The sequence below is a fragment of the Olea europaea genome, unplaced genomic scaffold (genome assembly GCF_002742605.1).
Source record: "Olea europaea var. sylvestris unplaced genomic scaffold, O_europaea_v1 scaffold1763, whole genome shotgun sequence".
Lineage (NCBI taxonomy): Eukaryota > Viridiplantae > Streptophyta > Magnoliopsida > Lamiales > Oleaceae > Olea > Olea europaea.
Genome location: NW_019235355.1, coordinates 70,183 through 94,483, shown reverse-complemented (window position 1 = coordinate 94,483; position 24,301 = coordinate 70,183). Strand labels below are relative to the sequence as shown.

The 24,301-nt window shown below is 36.4% G+C and overlaps 4 protein-coding genes across 6 annotated transcripts; 2 read left to right on the top strand and 2 right to left on the bottom strand.

Moving 5' to 3' along the window:
- The first annotated feature begins 1,487 nt into the window (after window positions 1-1,487).
- Window positions 1,488-3,533, top strand: LOC111378055 (fatty-acid-binding protein 1-like). Of its 2 annotated transcripts, XM_023001217.1 has the most exons (4): window positions 1,488-2,466; window positions 2,742-2,982; window positions 3,104-3,195; window positions 3,271-3,533. In XM_023001217.1, the coding sequence occupies exons 1-4, from the start codon at window positions 2,136-2,138 to the stop codon at window positions 3,402-3,404; spliced, it is 798 nt and encodes a 265-aa protein (XP_022856985.1). In that variant the 5' UTR covers window positions 1,488-2,135; the 3' UTR covers window positions 3,405-3,533. The 2 variants fall into 2 exon arrangements, with proteins under 2 accessions (XP_022856985.1, XP_022856983.1); XM_023001215.1 differs by having other exon boundaries at window positions 3,104-3,533.
- Window positions 3,534-3,786: 253 nt separating this feature from the next.
- Window positions 3,787-7,072, bottom strand: LOC111378054 (putative glucose-6-phosphate 1-epimerase). 2 transcript variants are annotated; one of them, XM_023001214.1, is made up of 9 exons: window positions 6,989-7,072; window positions 6,468-6,605; window positions 6,065-6,139; window positions 5,451-5,507; window positions 5,202-5,359; window positions 4,987-5,118; window positions 4,663-4,765; window positions 4,382-4,481; window positions 3,787-4,309 (listed from the first exon to the last, which is right to left on the bottom strand). In XM_023001214.1, the coding sequence occupies exons 2-9, from the start codon at window positions 6,543-6,545 to the stop codon at window positions 4,230-4,232; spliced, it is 783 nt and encodes a 260-aa protein (XP_022856982.1). In that variant the 5' UTR covers window positions 6,546-6,605; window positions 6,989-7,072; the 3' UTR covers window positions 3,787-4,229. The 2 variants fall into 2 exon arrangements, with proteins under 2 accessions (XP_022856982.1, XP_022856981.1); XM_023001213.1 differs by having other exon boundaries at window positions 3,787-4,281.
- A 4,166-nt stretch (window positions 7,073-11,238) lies between these two features.
- On the bottom strand, window positions 11,239-15,170 carry LOC111378052 (pentatricopeptide repeat-containing protein At5g04780, mitochondrial-like). Its single transcript, XM_023001212.1, has one exon. The coding sequence runs from the start codon at window positions 14,758-14,760 to the stop codon at window positions 12,031-12,033; it is 2,730 nt and encodes a 909-aa protein (XP_022856980.1). The 5' UTR covers window positions 14,761-15,170; the 3' UTR covers window positions 11,239-12,030.
- A 2,380-nt stretch (window positions 15,171-17,550) lies between these two features.
- Window positions 17,551-19,272, top strand: LOC111378051 (F-box/LRR-repeat protein 2-like). The gene has a single exon (XM_023001211.1). The coding sequence runs from the start codon at window positions 17,731-17,733 to the stop codon at window positions 19,138-19,140; it is 1,410 nt and encodes a 469-aa protein (XP_022856979.1). The 5' UTR covers window positions 17,551-17,730; the 3' UTR covers window positions 19,141-19,272.
- Window positions 19,273-24,301: the final 5,029 nt, after the last annotated feature.

The window sequence follows — 24,301 nt, the reverse complement described above, 5'->3', positions numbered from 1 at the left end:
AAAATATTGAAATAAAAAAAAAAAAAAAGAAGTTAAACAAGATGGGTACAAGGCCCATGTTACTCATACCCGCCTTGGGGCCGACCCGATTACCCAATCAAGCAGGTGATCCTTGCCCCTTTTGGGGCTCAAGACACAAGTGGAAATTACACAAGTGCAGGTGATCCTCTCTCTCTCTCCGTGTATCTCATTTTCTCTCTCACCTCTCTCAACCATCGGTTTTCTCTCTCTCTCTCTCCTCAATGAAGACCACCGTAAGCTCGTCGCTGGACGAAGACAATGACGCCTTTGCAACGCTTGGCGAGAGACGATGTTGCCATTGTCGTTGATGCTGCTTCTGCCTGTGTAATTGATTTTGCTTGTGTAGATCTAGTGGTGCTGACGGCAATGGAGGTGACAGGTTTGGAGTTTCTTTTTGTTGGATGGTGATTGTGATGTGGTGGAGATCGAGGTGGTAGTAGGCGGCGATTTTTTGTGGTGGAGTGTTGAATTTTTTCTTTTTGTTGGATGGTGGTTGTGATGTCATTCTTCAACGGCGTTGTAGTAGTTTCAAATCCCATGTTGTAGCGGTGGTGACAATGTGACGACGGTCGCTGCAGTCGCAACTCAGGTGTTATGTCGAATCTTGTTTGGTTTTGAATGTGACGAATCTGGTGGTGAACTAGCGGTGACTATTGTGGTTGACGAGTGGAGATGGTGGTGAAATGAGAGTTGGAAGTGCAGCATCTGGATTTGGTGGCAACAAGGGGGGTGGATCTGATGGCTGTGACAGGGGTGGAGATGGTAAGGCGGTGCTATTTGCGGTGCTTGAGATTACAAGGCTGGTCGTGACTGGGTGTTGGTTGGAAACTGTGGTTGTGGTGGTGGCGGAGATGGTGAAATGGTGATAACGTTGTGGTGATGGCTTTTGTGGGGTGTTGGCTTTGTATGTGTTTTGTTGGTGGGGAGGTGGTGTTAGTTGCGGCATTCGAGATGACGATGCTGTCGGGAGATGGTGACGATGGTATTGGCGGTTGGAGTTTTGTTGGCGATGTGGCTGATGGTGGTCACAAGTGTTTTGATTGTTTGTGATCAAGAAATTGGTGTATATGACTAACCATTTAGTTATCTGTGATCAACTGTTTAAATGTAACCCTAAATTTTGACAACCTATGACCAATTAATTTGACTTCAAAATAATGTGACTTGTATATTTTTTATCCATGACCTCGAAATAATTTGGCAACCTTTGACCAATTAATTTGACTTCAAAATAATATGTGACATGTAAATTTTTTATCCGTGATTTCGAAATAATTTGTGATTTACAAAATTTTTAATTTGTGATCTTGAAATAATTTGTGACAAATTAATTTGATGATATGTGATAAAAAAAAATAAAAAAATTGTTACCTATAATTATCATATTCGTGACAATTAATCAAGTAACTGTGACTTTCTTTTATTTAGTTAATAAATATTTTCAATTAATTATATAAATACTTGAATTTTGAATTTTTAAACTATTTATCTCATTTATGAATTGATACAAACAATACACCTCATTTATGAATTTTTCCCTTGACCCAAGGGTGGACCCATGAAGGTCCCATTGAGCCCTTCATTTTTTACATTTATAAAGTAGTCCACATAATTTTTAGTAATAATTTTAACCCATAATTTTTACATAATTCTGTCTTGTTCCCACCGAATTATATTCTTGAGTCCACCCTTGATTTGACAGGTATTTTTGTGTCATCCCTAATCAAATGACAATTTATGGGAAATAAAAACTGAAAACGTCTCAGTGCACAGAAAGTAGTGCGCTGAAATAATAACAAAGGTTCTACAACTCGGAGAATTTGCATTTTTCCATAAAAAAGAAGCAATGCAGAAATCAAGAACCGCTGGATAAATTCTTGGAGATGATGAACATTCAATGAGGTAACAGGGTGCATTTTTAACATCCCTTATCATAACGCACATACCGAGGTATATGCCTAATGTAAGAAATGGTACAACTCCCTAAGAATGCCTTTCTATTCATCTCACAACTCCCTTTATAAACCAGTTAGTGCTCAACTCTCTACTCAGGTCACCAACCAATTCTCATCTAATTATCCAGCTCAGTGCTTGATTACACAGCTAAATTAAGAATGCCGACCACCGTGGAGGATGTCACTGCAAAGGCTGAGATGTTGGAGATAGAACCCAAGAGTGGGGTTGATTTGAAGCCAACCGTAGTCGACCATAAGGACAATGAGGCCGAACCCAAGATTGAACTCAATGGGGATGGTTCTGTGGAAAAGAAAGGAGAAGAGAACAAGAAAAACAAGGCTAAGGTGGATGAAGTGCCAGTGCCTGATGAAGTTGAAACCAAAACTGGGATTTCTTTTCCAGGTAAGTTGGATGATGGGAAGCTGCTGAAAGCTGTTGGTTTGAGAAAGAAGAGCATGCTTGGCATGGGCATCAAAATTTACGCCTTTGGTAATCTACTACTTCTCCACCTACCTACGCAGTACGCACTCAATGTTTTACATATCTTGAATCACATATATTATGTTGTTCCCAGGATACTAGAACATGCATGATTTATCTGAGGCCAACGACTTAAGGTTGTTTGCTCGAAAATAAATTTTCTTCCTTAAATACTAGCCATCATGTCAGGATAGAACGATTTTTCTTCACACAGGGAGAAGCATCTCAATCACTAATTGACTGAAAAGTATTGTATGCTGATTTCTGCAATTGTCGAATTGCAGGGATATATGCAGACAATGAGAAACTGAGAGAACTTGAAACAACAGAAGTTGGGAAAGCACCGTCCAAACCAACAAAGGAAATGTATCTGATGGTGGTTGACAGTAATGTAGGAATGATGGTACAATTGGTTATTGTTTACTCCGGCCTCACCATGAACATGGTAAGGAAGAACTTTGACGAAGGCCTTGGAGCAGCCATCAAAAAGCTCACTGGTGGAAAAAATGAAGAACTCACCAAAAAGTAATTCCACTCTTTTCACATATATAATCACCCCACCCCCACTCACCAAAAACACCCATCCAATCCCCACTCTCTCTCTCCCCACACAGAGAGTCTTACCTACTCTATCTGTTTGCTAAAGGATAATGGGTGAAGCATCAGACGAGATAAAGCTCACGCCGGGTTCGACTATTGAGATATCTAGGCTTCCGGGATACACTCTCCAAACAAAAGGTAAAGAGATCGTAAATTTTCATCAGCTGATTAAAAAGTATGAACCTTCAAACATCTATATTATGGAAAATGCAGTTATGGGTGACATTGTGAGCACAGTTGAAAGCGAACTACTCTGCAGGGCTTACATTTACATGTATTTGGGGGAAGATCCCTTCGACAAAGAAGCCAAGGAAAAGTTTGGGACATCCCTTTTTTCTCTTTTCTAAGGACTTATCTAGGTGAATAAGACACAAGTTTACTCTGTAGCACCTAATAATTGATGAATAAGAAAAGTGATAATGAGAAAGATGTTCTGGAAAATCCTAGTAATACAAGGTTTCAGTGCTTTGAAAGTAGCTCTGGAAATATGTACCAAGCTACCAATATCTGGTCATTCCTATATATAGAACGAACATATTATATATGCACGTGCATGAATTATATCTACCTCAAATTTTAACTGGAAAATCAACTTAAAGAACAGCCACCAAAGAGTATTATCATATCTAATTTTAGAGACAGGATGAACATACTTTTCTTTTTCAAGTTAAATACGGAAATAATATGGCATATCCTCATAATCGCTAAATGAAAAATTAAGAAGCTCACTGAATAAACTTTGCATTTTCCTACTATCATTTGAATATAAAACAAAATGACTAATATTATACATAACTCACAATGCTGAACTCAGTATGATCAGCTGATGCCATGAAATACTTTTCTTTTTCAAGTTAAATACGGAAATCATATGGCATATCCTCATAATCGCTAAATGAAAAATTAAGAAGCTCACTGAACAAACTTTGCATTTTCCTACTATCATTTGCATATAAAACAAAATGACTAATATTATACATAACTCACAATGCTGAACTCAGTATGATCAGCTGATGCCATGAAGGACTTTTCGAGGATCCAATTGTCCACTGCAGTAACTCGAGGACACAGTTGACAGCTCTTGACGGCCCTTCCACTCTTCAGAGGGTTTCAAGATGACTGCGGTTTCAATAGCAGCAGAATCTACACATAACATAGTTTTGTAGTCCTCATCAGCTAAATCTGGAAGAGCCTTTGCTTTTTTGTCCCAAGGGTTCCATACAACTGCACATCATGGTCAAACAAATTGCAGCTGTAGTACACACATACAAGCAACTAAGTAAAACTATAAACCTGAAAAATAATATGAAAATTAGATACAAACCTGCATCTGGCATTCCTTCTTTACGCAGTACATAGGTTCTCTTCTTCTCATGGTCTATTATGGCTATCTTTGTTGGTGTGCTCAAATACACCCTATCAATCTATAAAGAAACAGAAAACAAGCTTACAAATGTTTGAGTAGTGTAAGTTCCAAAAGACCCATACATGCAGAACCGTCTAAGTGTTAGGTATAACAAAGGACAGTACTGAATCAGGATAATGCATCTACCCCAACGTGATCCTGACATGGCAAAAAAATACTGGAAGAATGCAAGACAGTACCTCGCCGTCAAAGGTAATTGCATCTGCCTGCTCTGTATATCTTCCTTTCTGCAACAAATTATCGAGGTAGTCAAGTGTCTCCAAGCCCTCCACACGTACTTCACTGCAAATCAAACGGTGTCATGGACCCTATCTGAAAAGGATAATAAACAATCTAACAGATTTAACATTGAAAAAAGAAAGGGAATTCCTCATCAAGATAAAACAAATAACATAAGTATGCTATGCAAACTGGCAAAGAAATAACTTAACAAAAGATTAAAAGTGGATTAGTAATAACATAGTTTAACCTAGTAAGGAAGAATAACTTGTAATGAGGCAAACCTGATATCAGATACAGATAGGTAATTACACAAAGCAAATGTGAATGAAAAGGCCTTGCTATCAGTATTTCGCACTCGAGGAATCAAGGTGAGCTTGTTGGTACTCAGAGAAACTCGTAACCGCAACTCAAATCTTCAAAAAGAACCAGAAGAAGCTTGAAGCTTAGATAAGAATTTCCCATACTGCCATATATACCGTATCTTTCACATCCTTACCTGTGTGGCCAAGTCTTCAAATCCTCTTCTGTGGATTTCAGAATAAGATCCACAGTAGAGTGATTATTAGCTGGGGACAAAGGCAAAGGGGAATCATCTAATGACCATAGTCTATTCCTTGCAAATCCATGTTGCTCCAGTGAACCAAAGTTGTAAAACTACAATATGAAGTAACGATAAGAATCAGTAGCTCCAGCCTCCAGTCCATAAGGTGTAGAAGTTTTTTTCTAGTTAAAGTTGGTAGTTAACCTGGGGAAAGCAAATGGGAATACCGCCCCTGATGGACTTAGGTGGTTTCGATAAAGCCTGCAGGATAGAGAAAGATGTATATTTATCATTGATTATAGAATTTCTTGATAAATAGAATAGAAAGATGCAAAAACTAAAAAAAAAAACCCCCAATCCTTTTTTTTTTTTTTTAGCCAAGTAATAAAGTAGTTTATTCTTTCACAAAAAGTAAATAACAGTAATGAGAATTGGAGTTGAAAGAGAAATGAATGGTAACATACTTTTCGACGAACCGTCCCTGGATCTGGGAAAACAAAATTGTGGAAAAGGTAAAATGTCAATGCTTTCGATACCAATCAATGACATATTTACACTAATTGTGTAATGAATGGGCGGCAGTTCCATGAAAATTCAATTACATGTAGTAATCTCTATCCATTTTAGGTGTGAAAAGAACTTGCTTTGCCACCTTAAAGCTCCTACCCAAAAAATGCGTGGACACACATTAACACAAAATTGGGATTCATCCGTCCGAATGTCAGATTTCAGTTTTGAATATCTACTCCAAAAGACTTTAAATCAGTTGCCTAAAACATAATTACTAGATCTCAAACACTCCAACAAAATAAGTTTACCTTATTGCTCCTGAAAAGCAACTCTTCTCTTCGTTCATTCTTCCAAGAGATAACTTGTGCACCATATAGAAGCACCTAGGGCAACAAATGAACATGAGTCAAATATTTCATTTAAAATTTTGTAGTATAATCAAAATAATAGCAGTTTGTGGGCTGAGCATCTAGCATGGAAGTAATTATTTAGAATTGTATATCATAAAAAAAAAAGAAAAAGAAAAAAAGAGAGCATATATACGTGAAAAGAACAGTGCGAGCAATTGCAGTTTTAATGAATCACAACAAAATAATCAAACTAAAACACAACATGAAATACAAACTCAATTAACTTATTCCAGTTAGTTTAATACTAACCAAATTATAAGGCTGAAATAAAGAAAAGGAAAATAAAATAAAATCGACAAACCTCAGCTGTTGAACCAGTGGGCTCAATCAATATAATCCGAGGCGATCGATCACCTTCCTCAATCATGTTCACCGGCATCCTAATTTTCTCTCTCAAAATCCTACCAATTGGGTTTGCTTTTCCTTTCCTCCTCACCAGCTGTACACAAAAACACACAAAATCAAAAATAAATATAAAACAGAGACACGTAGAGAACTAAGAGAAGAAATCAAAACGGTATGCCCTGTCTCATATTATAATAATGCTGTAAACATAATACAACAAAATAATTGAGCACAAAAATTTAGGGAAAAAAGGAAGAGATGAAAGTAATAATCATACGAGCACAAAAATGTATAAGCAAATAATTTAATAAAGAATCGGTTTCGAGTTTGAAGAACAGGCCACCAACTTCGAGCTTACGACGTACATATTCATAATATAGTACAAATTACAACATAATCTATAATCAATAGATTAAGGAAATTCATACAGAAATTTTTGATAAATTGCGATGAATTTATTATGAGTACGAAACCTACAAGTGATTCTTGTCATCGGATTCTTTGTGGATTATGGTCCATTTAAGCTAGCAATTGGACCTACTAATACTAGCTTTATTTGGAATTTTGGCGGCTTCTAGCCAGCCAAAGCAGGTGACCCCACAAACGCCGACCTTTTTTTCCGGTTGTTGGCGTAACCTCCCAATATTCTTACTCACTGGGTCCCACGAGCCTGAAAATATCCAAAAAAAAATTCTATTTGTACATAATTATTATAGATAATGATGTCCATAATGTGACGTGGCAATCATCCTGCTGTTGATATGAAAGTGTGAGATTTAAATTAAAGGTTGGAACCAGTACCACATGTAATTATGGGCATTATAATGTATATTTACATGTAGGACTTCCCAAATATCCAATTGTCTGATTTTTATAAAAACCAAAATTTTAGTAAATTTTAATTAATTTGATTAAGTCCAAGTTTGTTTGGATATAATCTGAATTAAAATTTTAATCAAAATTAACAATTAATTTTAATCATATGTTTTATGAAATTTATAACTTTTCAACCATTTATTTCATCAATTTTTATCAAAACTTACTAAAAATATTATTTTAATTCACACCAAATATGAGATAAATATGTGACTGATAAAAGCAGTGAATTTCATAAAATTTATTGTTTAAATGATTGAGTAAAAACGAGTTTTAAGAAATGAGAGTCAAACAAGAACTGAGTATACATTTGGCAAAGTTTTCAAGTGTTTGTAAGTAGGCGATCCGCAAAATATGCGAGTTAATGAATGGTAAGTTATGAATTATATAAAATGTATGAATAAAATTATCATGACAAATTAAAATAATTTAAACTTTGCCAAACATGTTAAATCCAGTTGTATAGTTTAAAAGATTATACAATTACCTAAATGATAAACGGTATTTTGTATTTAAGATATGTTTTATAGAGTTGAATATGATTAAAAGATACATCATAAAACTCGTAATTTGCTTTGTTCAATAGAAATTTATTTGTAGACGAACGCAAAGTAGAATATCTAACGAAATACAAACATCATTTTCTTGTATGTCTATGTTTGATACTTCGTCTCAGACTACTCATTTCATATAGCATAACTAACTTTTCCCCCAAAAGAATTCACTTATTTCCAAAATCAGTTCCATAGGATAAATTATTTAGAGAATCTTAAAAATCAAATACATTTTTACTTAAATTAATTCCATGGATAAATGTGAAATGTAAGAAACAAGACACCCATGGCATCTTATGCAACTGATCAGTCTTGTACAGAATATTTCTAAACCGACGCTTCTTATCATTAGCTACTTTTCTCGTTGATAAGATTAATCGAATAAAATTGTCACTTAATAATAAAGAAAAAATCCATAAAAATGTACCTAAGCACATTCTCAAGGATTGTTGTAGAAATAGTGGGAGTCTGTTCGTAGGAAGGGGGGAAAATCTGAAAATTGACTTGACCCTATTTGATCGGAATTAAAATAAGATTTTGAACAGATTTTTGTAAAAGTTGATAAAATACGTAGTTGAAAAATTGTACGACTTATAAAGTATGTGATTAAAATGATTTGTTGACTTTGATTTAAATTAAAATCCAAATTTTAATTGGTGTCAAACAGGGACTTAGTACGCAACCATGTATCTGGGATAAAAATTATAACAATGCTTGTCTGCAATANATTGACTTGACCCTATTTGATCGGAATTAAAATAAGATTTTGAACAGATTTTTGTAAAAGTTGATAAAATACGTAGTTGAAAAGTTGTACGACTTATAAAGTATGTGATTAAAATGATTTGTTGATTTTGATTCAAATTAAAATTCAAATTTTAATTGGTGTCAAACAGGGACTTAGTACGCAACCATGTATCTGGGATAAAAATTATAACAATGCTTGTCTGCAATATTTAAACAAACATTTAAATATTCATTCAATTGTTCTCGTGATATTTAGGCCCTATTTGATATAAAAAAATTTCCACAGAAAATGGAAAAAGTTTTGCATTTTCCAACTTTTTACTTGTTTGATGGCATAAAATTTCCATGGAATTCATTTCCCCCCTCACACGTACTTCTCTTGCAGAAGGATTAGAGCAAAAGCATGAGAATACCAATTTGCTTCCCGTCTGCAGAGCCAAAGACTCAGAAACTGAGCCACTCAAAAGATGTTTACAAAAAAGTACAAAAACGACGTGTGTTCTACCAATGGTTCAAAATGATGTCGTTTCCAGCTTTTTTTTTTTTTTTTTTTACTTTTTTGCAATAGAAATAAATTCTATCTACAATTGTAATAAGTTGCATCCCTTTAACTGAAAACAAAGCCTAATGAATACCAAAAGATCCAAAATTTCAACATTTTTCAAGTGAAAAATTATACCATTCAAAAATATTTAATTGACAATTTCCAATAGAACAAGTTCCATGCCATTTAATTCTCTTGAATTCGTTTTCTTTCCACTCAAATTTCATTCTTACAATCAAATGGACCCTTAAATCAATAAATTTTAATTCCATATATATATAGAGAGAGAGAGAGAATGAGAGAGAGAGTAACATAGCAAAATCAATGAATTAATACAACTTATGGGCAAAAATTTTGGAACTATCTAAAAAGTTGACCTTCAAAACTTTCCGGGGAGGCTAATAGGATGGCACAATCGGGGAAACAAATGGAGACGAGTCAATAGAGACAGCAGTCAGGGAAGTTTTCGTTAAAGTTCAAGTCAGTGAACTTTGTCAAGACAAAATGTAACCTAAAATACACCACAAAAAAAGATCCTAAACCACACTGAGCCGATCAATTCAATGCACAAGGACCCTAGACGAATTACGATCCCTAATCCCAGCAAGCAGAAACCGAATCGCACACACTTTTCTTATAAGGAATTAGAGCAAAAGAACAAGAACGTAAACTAAAAACCAAAGAACAAAATATAAATGTACTAAACAAGATATAATAACAGTTCCTACCCAAAACCATCAATTTCATACAATTTATATGCCCAAAAAACTACCTTAAATGAAGCCAATCAATTAAATACACATGGACTCTAAATGACTTACGATCAAAAATGAAATGAAGACCCGAATCCCAACAAGCATGAACGAACTCACACGTACTTCTCTTGCAGAAGGATTAGAGCAAAAGCATGAGAATACCAATTTGCTTCCCGTCTGCAGAGCCAAAGACTCAGAAACTGAGCCACTCAAAAGATGTTTACAAAAAAGTACAAAAACGACGTGTGTTCTAACAATGGTTCAAAATGATGTCGTTTTTGGGTGCACAATATGACGCCGTTTGGACGAAAGTTTATGAACAGTAGGGGCCTCATTCATTTTTATTTTTTTTTCATATGATAATATACGTCATTCCCTAGTGTTCTAATCTTAATGATATTGCATACAATGAAAACACATGTGACGAAGAACTGTATTCCAATGTTTACTTATGCAAGATGAAAATAAACAGCAAGAAATGCTGAACAAAGCAAAAATGGTGAAAAAACTTTACCTGGCTGGATCTGCTATCTGCATATAATGCAAACAATAATTTATCCATAAGGTTCATCAGTGAGGCGTGCACCCGACCCTTGGAATTAATGTAACAGTAACTAAGGTTAATTGAAAAATAACAGTACCATCACAAATTAAATATTGAAAACAGTCTATAAGTTAATATGGCAGAACTTGTACACGCAACAACTGCGACATTAATTATTTAAGACACTAGGAGCATCAATGAAGATGCTGTAAAACATCTCAAGAGGACATGTGATGTGCTCGATTGAAATGCGAATTCTACCTACCTGTACACTATGATACAAGTGAAAGCATTCAAAACTACAAGTCTGATATGACTAAATTAATATGGTCATAGAGAACTGATCCCAAGATGAACACGGATTCAATGGTTAATTCTGGCATGAATATAAACTTCTCCCTGGTTTATGAATTTATTAAACTTCACACAGTCCAAACTCTTGTAAAAAAAAAAAAACTACAAAAAAGAAATAAAAAAAATCATAAATATGTTTTCCTTTTAACCGCCGAAGGTTGATACTTACGGAAAAAAAAGATAAAGTATGTTTAAAATTGATGCACATTCCAAGAAGATATAAATTTCAAATAAATATACCATAACAATATAGAATTGCGTAAATGATAACAAGATTCATTTCATTTTGACCACTGATCTAATAGCAATGGGATTAAGCAAATGGAAAATGAGAAACTGAAAAGTAGTAGTCATAAAATTGGAAGACTTATCAAAACTTATAAAACAGGTAAGATAATAAACTGAACATATGTGCGGGCCATAAGAAAAATGAAAAATTCATGGAATGGAGATTCTCAAGAACTGCCCCTTCAAAAACTTGTAGATGTTATAGATACATAGTCAGAGTAAAAAACATGATCTCTCTTCACTTGAGCTCACATACAGTGAATTTCTTAGTGACGAGCTGGAAAGGAGGAAGACTGCATGCAGCTCCCAGAACAATTCTTCTCACCATCTAACAGACAGCAATAAAATCTGGTTATCACCAATTACCAGTTATTTTTCGTTCATGATCAACACTAACAATTGTTGCATTGATTGCGTGCTGGTGGCCTCCAACACAAGAGCAACCAGTAACAAGTACTTGGTCCTTCAAACACTAGATTTCTATCTGCTCTTTAAAATTCTCCATCAGAACTGGACCACAAACACCATATCTACTGTCTCAGTCGTTATGAGTACAAACAAACAAATAGGAACCAGTCAATTCATCCTGCACTCCAGAAGTCCAAGGCTTAACATTCACAAGCACGTTCTCGACAAAGCCATCCACATGAGTTTCACCAGTATAAAATTAAGTTGTCACATTAACTAGCACAGTCTCAGAGAAAGTTTGAGAATAGCAGTCATATTAATAGGAGAAATTTAGTAAACCCAGAGAAGTTGTAGAAAAATCAGATACTGAAACTCACACAGCATGACTCAACCACGTAAACTGGGATATTCTTTTAGAACTAAAATGAGCAGTTGGCCTCTGCAATTTGTCACCAGTAATCCCCACAAGAACAGGATCCATCTCTAAAATGGTGGAAGCGGTTGATGTCTCTAATAATGATTTCCCGTGAAACAATTTTACAAATATACTTGAATGCTGTATGGCAGTCCAAACAGATTCGGAGGTTCTTTTTCACACGAATTGGAGCTCCTGGTGGGGTGGCAATCAGTGCAAAAGCTACTGCAAGTTTTTCACTGTGGTACGAGAGAAGAAGTTCCTTCTCTCTCTTTCCCACATCATGGAGGTCAATCTCTATCATAGGAACATATCCAGCTTTGGCCATTAAGTGGCCCAACTCCTCAAGTTTTGCATATATCTCTTCACGTCTAGAGTGGCTTCTATCTCCAACTATAAAAGTGTATATTTTGTCTTTTACCTCTATCCAACTCATACCTGGCTCCTTCTTCACTTTACTGTTTTTCATCAATCTTCTAACTTTAGCAACATTTTCCCATGATCCTGCTGAGGCATAAATATTTGCAAGAAGAACGTGAGTACCAGATTTTTCTGGTTCAAGAGTGAAGAGCATCTCAGCAGCATGTTGGCCCAGCTCTATATTTTTGTGAATCCTTGCAGCACCAAGAAGTGCCCCCCAAATGGAGGCATTAGCTTCAAATGGCATCTTATCTACGAGATTCATTGCGCCATCCAACTTTCCTGCTCTGCCAAGAACATCAATCATGCATGCATAATGCTCTGGTGTAGGTTCAATTCCAAATTCCTCTTTCATTGTCTCAAAATATTTTTGGGCTTCGTCAACTAGACCAGCATGATTACATGCACAAATAACACTAACTAATGTTACATGATTGGGAGATACACCATCCTTTAACATCTCATCAAATACCTGTAAGGCCTCTTTACCATGCCCATGTTGTGCGAGGCCCCCAATCATTGCAGACCATGAGACGACACCTCTATTGGGAATCTCGTAGAAAGCACGACCAGCCTCCTCTAAGCTACCGCATTTGGCATACATGTTGACAAGAGAATTTCCAGAAAAAACATCGGACATAAATCCAAGTTTCAATACATGAACATGAATTTGTTTCCCCTGTTCATATGCTGATAAAAGTGCAGATGCATTAAGGAGAGAACTGCAAACAAATGAGTCTGGCTTAAGATCCATCTCCAGCAGATTCAAATAAAGCTTCAAAGCTTCTTCGCCTTGTCCATATTGAGCATAAGCTGTAATAATTGAAGTAAAAGATGGCAAATCTGGATTAGGACATTCTTCAAAAACTCTCGAAGCATCACCCACATGGGAGCATTTTCCATATGAATCTATAAGACTGTTTAGAACGAAGTTATCAGATTGATACCCTGACTTTGCAATAAGGACGTGAATTTGTCTACAGACATTGACATTTTGCAAGCCAGCAGTTGCATTGAGGACTGCTAGTAAAGTTGCCGGGTCAAATTCCATTCTTTGGTTGTACATTTCGGCAAATAGGTTTACAGCTTCTCCATCTTCCCCATTCTGCGAGTATCCAGAGATCATGGCATTCAGTGCAATCAAGTCCATTTCTGGCATCAAATTATAGAGAATCTCTGCATCCTTCATCAAACCACACTTGCAATACATGTCAATCAGACCAACACTCACATGTGAATCCATCACTGAATCCATTTTTATTAAAATGGAGTGTAACTGTACACCCATTCCTTGGAGACCCAGTGCTGAACAAGATTTAAGAGCACTTGATAGCGTGAACATATTTGGGCATAGTCCCGATCTTTTCATCTGAACCAACAATTCCAAAGCCCTGTAATAATATTCATGAAATACACAACCAGATATAAGAGCATTCCATGAAACAATATCAGGTTCAGCAATATTTTCAAAAACTGCTATCGCATCTTCTAGAACCCATGCCTTTGCGTACATATCAACAAGTGCATTTGATGAGAATGGATCACTCTCATATCCAAGTTTCACCAAATAGCCATGAATCTTCTTCCCCTGATTAATATCTCCTAGTCCAGTTGCAGCATTCAATATAGTTGACAGGCTAAACTCATCAGGCCTACTTCCACTACAAACCATTTCTTGAAACAACCCCAAAGCTTCCCTAAAAGAATCACTCTGTGTATAACAAGAGAACACAGCATTCCAAGAAACCACATTCCTTTCAGGGATTTCATCAAACAGCCTCCTGGAATCCACTAAGTAACCACATTTCGCATATACAACTACTAAAGTATTCGCAACATAAACATCGGATTCAAACCCAGTGACCACCACAACCCCATGAACTTGATTCCCAAGGACAAAATCCTTGGTACTTGCGCAAGCCTTGAGTATGCTAGGAAAGGTAAACTCGTTACACTTAATTCCCATTTTATGCATTTCGCAGAAAGCCAAAAGCGCTTCTTTACCAAGGCCATTCTGCACATATCCGGATATCAAAGACGACCAAGAAACCAAGTCTGGTTCGGGATTTTCCTCGATCAGCTTCCGGGCATATCGAAACAGTTTACATTTCGAGTACAAGCTGACAAAATGATTCCTGTGTGCAGGGTCTTCGGATAACCCCATTTTGGTTAAGTGGGCGTGGAGTCGGAGACCGGGGTTAAGGGACCTGGCTTGGGAAAGCTGTGATAATAGCTTCGAGTAGGAAACACAGGTTGATAGAAACTTTCCGGTCAGAGTGGAGAGTTCTAATGGTAGGTAAAGTTTCAGATTTTTTTGGAGACAATTTTGGCGCCAAAGATTCATCGTAGTCCATTTGCAAATTAAGCGAACTTCATGTTCAATGTTATTTTCAGACTGTTTGGGGAAAATGGAGCAAGATAAAAATATACGTGATTGCAGAATTTTGAACCAAAATCAAAACTTACCTTCGGGAATTTGCAGCAAAGTAGCACTACCAACGAACTTGGGTTAATGGGTACGTGGAGGTGCACACTTCAGGGACGACTGTGGCTCGGGTGAAGCAGCCAGATGGACTGCACACTGGAAACAGCAAGGAGGCGGTGGCTCCTATTGCGCAATTGCAGCTATAGCCTGGTACGCCGCCGTTGAACAATGAAGCGGAGTTGGTTTATGACGGGTTCATGCCTTCATGGTGGATGGACCGGAATGGGGCCAACTAATGTTCCGGTTGGGCCAACTCCCATTAATCTGCAATGAAGGCATTTCTGGAAAAATTGAAAAATATTGTATTCCCCAAAGATTTATATTATTTGCACTTGCTCGCTGTCATAGTTGTCTTATATGGCATACATGTTTGATGCACTAATATGGTAGTATTTTTATTGCTTTATGTTTAAAATTACTAACAGTCACATGTATGTCACATAAGATGACTGTAGTAATAAGCGATTATAAATAAAATTATTCTTTCCCAAAATAGTTGAAAACACTCGCACTATTATCCGGATAATTGGGAAATGCAGTAAACAGCTATTCTTTTCTTAATTCATGTTCCAACGAAGATTAGTAGTATGAAAGTTTTGATATTGGTAACGGTTTTGGATAGGTTTGAGGATGGAATTTGTTGAAAGTAGTGGTGATTTCGTAGGGATTATGCCTCATGGTGGAGAGATTTTATTGATTTTGCATAGTGTTTGGGTTATGTGATTTGTGCAAAATGGGTATCGATAGATCATGTAATATGTATAAATTGGAGCTGATTTTCCTTGGGGGTTGGAAGAATTTTATTAGTTGTTCATTTTTTTTATTTAATTTGAACCTATGTGTATGTGTGTGTATAAATTATAATCTCTCCGTTTTGAACAATATGGAGCCTTTCATAGTTTGGCATACATCTCGAAACACAAATAATAAGAGTGGAATGCAACGTCGAGAGGATAATAACTACAAATCAATAAACAATAAGGGTGTGTTTGATTACATTTATTTTCCATGAAAAATATCAGTTTTTCATCTAAATTCTTACTTGGAGTGTTTGATTGCTATTTTTTTCCATGGAAAACATTTTCCAACTTTTGAAAATATGCGTAATTTTCCTTGTTTTTAAGGAAAATATTTTCCTTGGGTAGAGGTGGTTTTTATTTTCCACAAAAGATGGAAAATATTTTCTTTTTTAGGTGATATTTTCCATGTCAATCAAACACACTCTAATATCATTTCGAATTTTGGTTGCCTTCCAATTGGTTACTTGGGGAAAACATACATTAAAAATGACATAAGATTTGATTGGACTTATTTTTGCTAACTATGAATGAATATTGAATATAACTATGTCGACTCCATGAGTATCTTAACCCTGCATATAACAGTTCTCAATCTTTTAAAATAAATGCTCCCTCCGAATATGAGTCAAGTCTTAAAACATTTTATCATGTTATATTTTCTTGGAGAGTGCATGAGAATTCAACGTGGAGACTTGAGATTGGCCTGCTTGGATGGATTAAGTTTTTAGATTTTCATCCATGTCCAAAAGTACGCCTTTCTCTTTCTCATATGGATTATGCTATTGTGACGATGCCCCCTCCAATAAGGGGGCGCCACATAGGCACTGCATCACAAGGGCGTGTCACAACCCTTGGTCGTTTATCAAAACCCTTCTCATATAATATAGGTGGCATTGATATCTTCAATTGAGAATAGACAAAATGCTGTTGTAAAAAAGCTCATAATTCCAAAAGAACAAGTAAATTGTGTTGGAATTGGTTCAAAAATAATCGAAAATTGGTCAAGTGTTAAAGTGAAAAATGAAAATGTGTGCCTTCGTATCAATTTCAACTAAATATTCGGACTTGATCCGATGTCAAATTATAAAAGTAAATGGACCAACTTATTCTACTCGTCGAGTAGATCATTATGGTATATTTGAAATCTTGAAATCAATTTCGGATAAATGAGAAATTGCGATCCAAAATAAAGTGTTGCAACTTTTCGAAAGAATATATGTTTTGGCCAAGTATTGCAACTTTTCAAAAGGATACATGTTTTGGCCAACATTATTTCATTTTCACTATTTCTACATCTATAAATAAGACCATATGGACATAATTTTGGATACACCAATTGTATTGAGCACCCATTCTTCTCTTGCAATTCTCTCATTTCTATCTCTGTAGCATTTTCGTGCATTTCCTTTGTAGAGGGGAAAGTTTGTTGTGGCTTGAAATGCTGCTACCACAAGTTGTGAATTCACTGTATCTTGGAAGACAAGCGTCATTCACCATAAGCACAGTAGTTGGACAATTTGTCTTAAAGAAAGAAATAACGTCTCGCCGTGGATTATTCTCTATTTTTTACTCCTTAATTCTTATTTTGCGTAATCGTTTACCACATTTATGTATACCGAAATTTTGTCCAAATTTTCGTTCATATAAATTGTGTTTTGATCACGCTCTTGCAGATTAAAATTGATCGAACAAATATATCAAAAATCAATCTTTACATAACCCGTTTGTATAAGTTGTCTCCAACAAATTGTTTGTTAGACAGTTTCTTACAGAGTTTTGGAAAGGACAAAAGANTTTACATAACCCGTTTGTATAAGTTGTCTCCAACAAATTGTTTGTTAGACAGTTTCTTACAGAGTTTTGGAAAGGACAAAAGATCATTTAGCATAGCCAGCTGTGCAAAAATATCAGACAAAAATATGGGACCTTAAATGAAGAGTTGTGCGGACGAGTATTTTTGCTGATTGATTCGTGTCCATAATTTATAGCTTAAAATCAAGAAAAATAAGAGAAGACAGAATTATCTAAGATGGACTCAGTTTTCTGTGATGAGTTGGTTCGAGAAATCTTCCACCGCCTTCCGCCGTCGTGTTCGGCCACCCTCTCCCTCGTTTGCAAGCGGTGGCTCCGCCTTCTCCGGTTATCCACCTCCTCCCTTACTCTTTACTTCAGCCCACCTTCATACAATTCCGCCACCATCAGATCACTTTCCTCTTTCCTCAGCCAACACACTTATCTTTTTTGGCTCTCTCTTACACTCCCCACCGACTGCGCCACCGCTACTGCCGATCATGTCCTCCGTTATACAGCGTCATCTTGCCCCAATCTCCGACACCTACAATTCATGAGTGCACCAGTCTCGCCCTTTTCTCTGTTCCATCTATCGAATTCTTGTAACCATCTCTCTTCTCTCACTATCTGTCTCTCTAGACCCCTCTATTTCCATTGGGTCAAGTCTTTCAACTCTCTCAAACACCTCTCCCTCTTTCTTGAAAACCCTTTAACTCAATTCAATTCGCTTGATGTCGATGAAATGGATGAAATTCTTGATGTTGAACTGGGCTTAGAGTCTCTCTGTTTATCCGGTATTCAACCGAGGGATTTTGGGCTTAATCTTCTGTGGAGAAACTGTAAGAACATTAAGAAACTTCAGCTGAATAGCTGTGAGAGTCTAGGAGATTACGCCACTTTTTCAGGTTTCATTATGCGTCAAAAGTTTCTTCAAGAAGTGGAATTGAGAACTTGTAGGAGTATTGTTGATGGGGTTTTGATGAGATTGGCTGAGAATTGTGTTTCTTTGGATTTTCTATTGGTTTATGATGGTGGTAGTAGAGAAGGTTTGCATCAATTCATAAGTCAAAGCAAATGTAAATTAAGAAAACTCGATTTTCGGTTGCCTCTTGATCTTGACAATAGTCATTTGATTGCCATAACCGAGAATTTGAATTTTAGGAGTTTGGAGAGTTTAAGGTTGCAAAGTTGCAGTCTTGTTACTGGTGAGGGATTAAAGGTTCTTGGGAGGGTTATGGGCAATGGACTTGAAGAACTTGCATTGATTAATTGTGATGTAGTCGAGAGAGAATTTGGGTTGCTGACCACTCTAGGACAGGATTTGGAGAGGTTGAGGAAGTTGGACTTGTCTTATAATGAAATGTTGCTCGACAGGGAGTTCATATCAATGCTCGTTTCGTGTAATTGCTTGAGTGAATTGAAATTGAGAGGTTGTAATAGATTGAGAAGCTCGTCCGTGAACTCGATGATTAGGAACTGTAAATTGTTGCAGAGCATTGATATATTGGATTGTGGTGGGATCGAGGTTGAAGCAGTCGAATTATTTTTGCTGAATTCTCCGCAGTTGAGAAAGTTTAAAGTCGAGCAAAGCAAAATTTCCAATGTTTCAAGAACATGGTTGACGAATAAATTCATCGAGCTGGTCTGAATCGAAAAGTTGCACATATTCATGGCTGTACCCTAATTGGTACAATGTTCTTGTGGCTTTATTGTTTATATACTATGAAATAAAATGGGAACTTCTTTCGCTGAAAATATTGAATAAAATTTCGTTATGTAACCACGTGTAAATGACTCTAACCTGACAATGTAGTAGTCCTAGGATGTGTATGTTTTCTTGTATGCTTTTTCATACTATGTTATCGAATCGTTAGAGATTTATCACACATTCATTCCATATTTCTTATGATCTTGTTTAACTCTATTCGTAAAATTTGCGCTTTCTTCCATATACCGTGTCGAGTTAATTGTGGATGGAAACCCATACATGTTCGAATTCCATTTTTTTTTTCGCCTTTTTAAATTTGCTATTGCTTCTTCGTGTCCATTGTCTTGTTTCAATACCACACATTCTTCACCAATTAATTATTTCAAAATGCATTCTCACTTAAAAATGAGAAACAAGTAGGGGTTAAAAGTTTGATTTTAATCTACCACAAACATGGTCTAATTTTTGTCGTTAAATTCGTGTTGCTTTGAGGTTTGTCATTTATCCATATGGTAATGAAATTATCGTCATATTGTTCAATAAAGTTGAAGCATTTTTACTTTTTAGACAATGGGATAGTGTCTGATAAGTGCGTTTTTTTGCACTTATTTAATGCACAAACATGACTAAATTACGAGTAAAATATTTAAATTGTGGCTTAAATTCGTTCAATTATTGGATTGTAGGGTATAGTAATGGACATGATGGAATTCACGAGAAAAAGAAGCAAAAAAGATCAAAACAAATCAAAGTGATAGTTCAGAGACCAAAGTGTAAACATCCAAAAGATGAGCCAAAGGAGCAATCGAAAAATTAATAGCGTCAAATACCAATTGGAGGTCAATATGAGGTGATATAACAAAATGGTTGAAGAAAAGAGGTCAATAGATAAGAAGATTTAGTTTGGGGACTAAAACGGCACTAAGTGAAAATTTGTTACACCATGCGACCATATGGTGTTATTTCCATGCGGCCACACATAACCCAACATGGCATTCCAGGACCTAAACCACTTCTACCATGCTGTCGCATGGTGAAAATTTCTGATGCGATTCTGCATATTCATATTTTCACCAAAACTCTTCTCAAATTCGATGCGATATAAAAACCTAGAGCAGTCATATTTCGGGGGAGAACATATTGGGAGGCAAGAAACCATATCTTGTAGAGAATTTTAAGCGGAATTAACGAGGATTTACACGAAGATCATCAAGATTTCGAGCAATTTCATAACCCGATGATGTTTTTTCTTCAATTTATCATATATTCAGTAATTTTCTCCATGATAGGCTAGATTTTTCATGTACTAGGAGATCGATGTACCATATGTTGTGGTTTCTTTAATTTCTAGTTTTCAATTTGACAGTAAACACGTATTGAATGTTTGAATGATTTATATACAATAGTTTTCGTCCATAATTAAGTACACGCAATTATGTAATGTTTGGTGATTTATTTCATCTGTTCAAGAGTAGAGAAATAAATTAGACACGGTATAAATCATCGTAAGGTCCGATAGGGGATAAAGATATACCACTATACTTCGCGTGAATCTTTAGATGTTCATAAAACCACATGCATTCTTATATATGCATTTCTCATAGAGATATAGGTCGGTGGTATATAAGAATAGGTTCAATACATCTCGAGAGAGTGTGTTGAATAGATTTAGGAGCATTGATTCGTCAATAATGCAATCGTGTTGTCATTTTGTGTAATTAGGATTAAAATTGATCATTGCATGGGAATTCGTGATCCTAGTGCTTTTAATTTTCATTGAATACAACCAATTCACATTCTAAACACATAATTTGCATTTTAGTTCATTAAAATATCGTTTTGCATACTGAGTTCATTCCAATCTTCAAGTTTGCATAATTAGGGTTTTACTAAATTAGGGTTTTTGTAATAATAAATTCTTGTTTTGACAAATTTGTTTCGGTTATGGCTAAAATAGTTAGAATTGAACTACTCAATCTCTGTGAGACAATATTCGGAACTTAATATTCCACTTTATTACTTGTTAATGAACTTTACACTTGCGGTGAATTAAATCGAAAGAAAATATTTCGTCAACAAGTTTTTGGCACCGTTGCTGGAGATTGAGTATTCGTTTAATTTTATCTATCTTAGCACTAATTCGAACATCCATATTCAAATTTTCTGTTATTTTGTTGTGTGTTATTTCATCTTTATTTGTCTGTTTAATATTTCATTTTAACGTGTAAACACTCCTTTTGGCTCTTCTCGCAGATTTGCATGTTAAGGTCCGCTGAAGGAGAATTGATCCCAATAGATCCAGAAATCGAATGAACTCTACATTGAAGGCAGCGAAAAAATAGAGAGGCGCAGCAACAAATGGCTAACGTGCAGAATAATCCAATTTTTTAGGCCAATGAAGAAGGGGTAGCGGATGAAGGAAATATGCTCGTAGGAGATTTCATGACCCCTCAGATAATTCAAAGCCAGTCAAGCACCGTGTATGCATCATTTGGACAGCCGACCTTCCAACTGAAGACTAATGTGATACAATTATTTCAAAATGGCCATCAATTCTATGGAAGGACCGAGGAAAATCCACACACACATGTTTCTCGTTTTTGGAGATGTGCCAACACTTCAGATATCAAGGAATCTCAGATGATGCAATCAGATTAAGGTTGTTCCCACATACACTGCGCAACAAGGCAATTGAATTGCTAGATTCGCAACCAATCGCAAGCATCACCACATGGAATGATCTAGCCCAGAAATTCTACACAAAGTTCTTCCCACCTGCTAAGATTGCAAAGCTCAAGTATGACATTTCTGTCTTCCGCCAAGGCGACTTGGAGAATTTCAATGAAGCTTAAAACAGGTTCAAGAATATGCTGAGAAAGTGCCCACTCCATGGGATTAGCAAGGGACTTCAGGTCCAATACTTATATGCGGGATTGCTCCTAGCCTTCAAAAGCATGTTTAACTCGTCATCAAATGGATCATTATCCACAAAGATATTTGATAAAGCATTGAAACTTTTTGAGACTATGGCTATAACTTCGGTTATGTGGACATCGGAACGAGCAATTCAGAAGAAGACACAGGGGGTTTATGAAGTGGACGTTTATTTTGCCTTATCAGCAAAAATTGATTCGTTATTTCACAAGGTGGAAAACATGACACAATCAGCTATCGCAGTACAGTCGAAAAAGGCCAGTTGTGAAGAATGTGAAGCTGAACATGTAATAGCAAACTGTCCAATCTTGATACAAGTAATAGAGCAGGCAGATTTTTGCTCAATAGGGACAGTGGCAGCAAAATAACACATATGGGGAAACATTTAATTCGAGTTGGAAAAAGCATCCCAACTTCTCTTGGAGCAATCAAAACTAGAATAAGCCACAGGGTCAACATCAGCAACCAGAGAAAAAGCCTCAATTAAAAGAGATGTTTGGTAAATTCATGGAGAAGACTAATCAATACATGGAAGCAAACAATCAATTCATGAGGAAAATCGAGGCCACTCTTCAAGACCAGAATGCAACAATAAAAAATTTAGAGACTCAAATGGGACAAATGACAGTCGCTCTGACTGGCAAAACACCAGACAGCTTACCAAGTAACATGGAAATAAACCTGAAGGAGCATGCTAAGGCAATTACAACTCGAAGTGGAAAACACCCACCAAAAATCCATGTAAAAAAGTCAGGTGCACATCAAGAAACAGAATCTCCAACGATAAAAAAACCAAAAGAGCATGATGAGCAGATAGAGGAATCCACCCCAGTTGAAAAATCAAGCAAAACACAGGGTAAAACAACCGTTAACCCTCATGAGCCTCCCATACCATTTCCACAAAGGCTAAAGAAGTAGAAGTTGGAGCAATAATACAAGAAATTTCTCGAAGTCTTCAAGAAACTCCACATAAACATCCCACTCACCGATGCACTATTCCAGATGCCTAACTATGCAAAGTTCCTGAAGGACATACTATCAAATAAATGCAAGCTAGGGGATCACAAGACAATAATGCTAACAGAGGAATGCAGCACCAAAATTTAGAAAAAGTTCCTACCAAAATTGAAAGATCCAGGGAGTTTTATTGTTCCTTGCACGATTGGTGAAGTTTATTTTGATAAAACTTTGTGTGACTTGGTGCAAGTATAAATTTAATGCCTTTATCTGTTTTTAGGAAACTTGGCTTGAGAGAGTCTAAGGTGACTACAGTGACACTGCAACTAGCAAATTGATCATTGACACATCCCAGGGGTATAATAGAGGACGTGCTTATCAAGGTTGAAAAGTTCATATTCCCTGCAGATTTTCTAATCTTGGACATGGAAGAGGACAAGGATATTCCATTGATACTGGGCAGACCATTCTTGGCAACAGGAAGAGCTTTAATCGACGTTCAGAACAGGCAGTTGATTTTGAGACTGGGAGAAGAGCATATCTCATTTAATGTCTTCAAAGCAATGAAACTACCTACAGAGATAGATAGCTATTTCTCGATCGATGTGCTTGACAAGGTGGTCCAAGACTCATTCTTGCTACATAACCCCTCAGATACGTATAAAGCTTGCATTATACATTCGCAGTCAACGCAGTCTGATTCAGTGGAGATGGAAACATGTGCAAGATTTTTGGACACCAACTCACCTTATACACGTAGAAGGCATTTTGAGGAGCTTGGAACTGGACCCACAAAACCTCTACCATCCATTCAGCAGCCGTCGAAATTAAAACTCAAGCAGCTACCGCCTCATCTCAGATATGCATACTTGAGGGAGTCATGTACACTTTCAATGATCATCTTGAACACAGTCAACAAAGTGGAAGAGGATAAATTGCTTAGAGTACTCAGGGAGAATAAAATGGCAATTGGATGGACCATAGCAAATATCAAAGGGATTACCCCTTCACTGTGCATACATAAGATTCTCATGGAAGAGAATTTCTGGTCAACCATAGAGAGTCAACGAAGGTTGAACCCAAATATAAAGGAAGTGGTTAGATCAGAGGTACTCAAACTTCTAGATGCTGAAATCATCTATCCAATATCAGATAGTGCATGGACTAGCCTAATTTAGGTGGTGCCTAAGAAAGGAGGAATAACAACAGT

Bases quoted from the DNA above. Each gene is read 5' to 3' on its own strand.
- LOC111378054 (XM_023001213.1), bottom strand. From the start codon at position 6,545: ATGCCGGTGAACATGATTGAGGAAGGTGATCGATCGCCTCGGATTATA. The intron at 5,119-5,201 runs GTAAGGATGTGA...TTCTTTTTGAAG, and splicing joins TTGAAGACTTGGCCACACAG to ATTTGAGTTGCGGTTACGAG. The intron at 4,482-4,662 runs GTACTGTCTTGC...GTTTCTTTATAG, and splicing joins CAATTACCTTTGACGGCGAG to ATTGATAGGGTGTATTTGAG.
- LOC111378055 (XM_023001215.1), top strand. From the start codon at position 2,136: ATGCCGACCACCGTGGAGGATGTCACTGCAAAGGCTGAGATGTTGGAG. The intron at 2,467-2,741 runs GTAATCTACTAC...GTCGAATTGCAG, and splicing joins CATCAAAATTTACGCCTTTG to GGATATATGCAGACAATGAG. The intron at 2,983-3,103 runs GTAATTCCACTC...TGTTTGCTAAAG, and splicing joins AATGAAGAACTCACCAAAAA to GATAATGGGTGAAGCATCAG.
- LOC111378052 (XM_023001212.1), bottom strand. From the start codon at position 14,760: ATGAATCTTTGGCGCCAAAATTGTCTCCAAAAAAATCTGAAACTTTAC.
- LOC111378051 (XM_023001211.1), top strand. From the start codon at position 17,731: ATGGACTCAGTTTTCTGTGATGAGTTGGTTCGAGAAATCTTCCACCGC.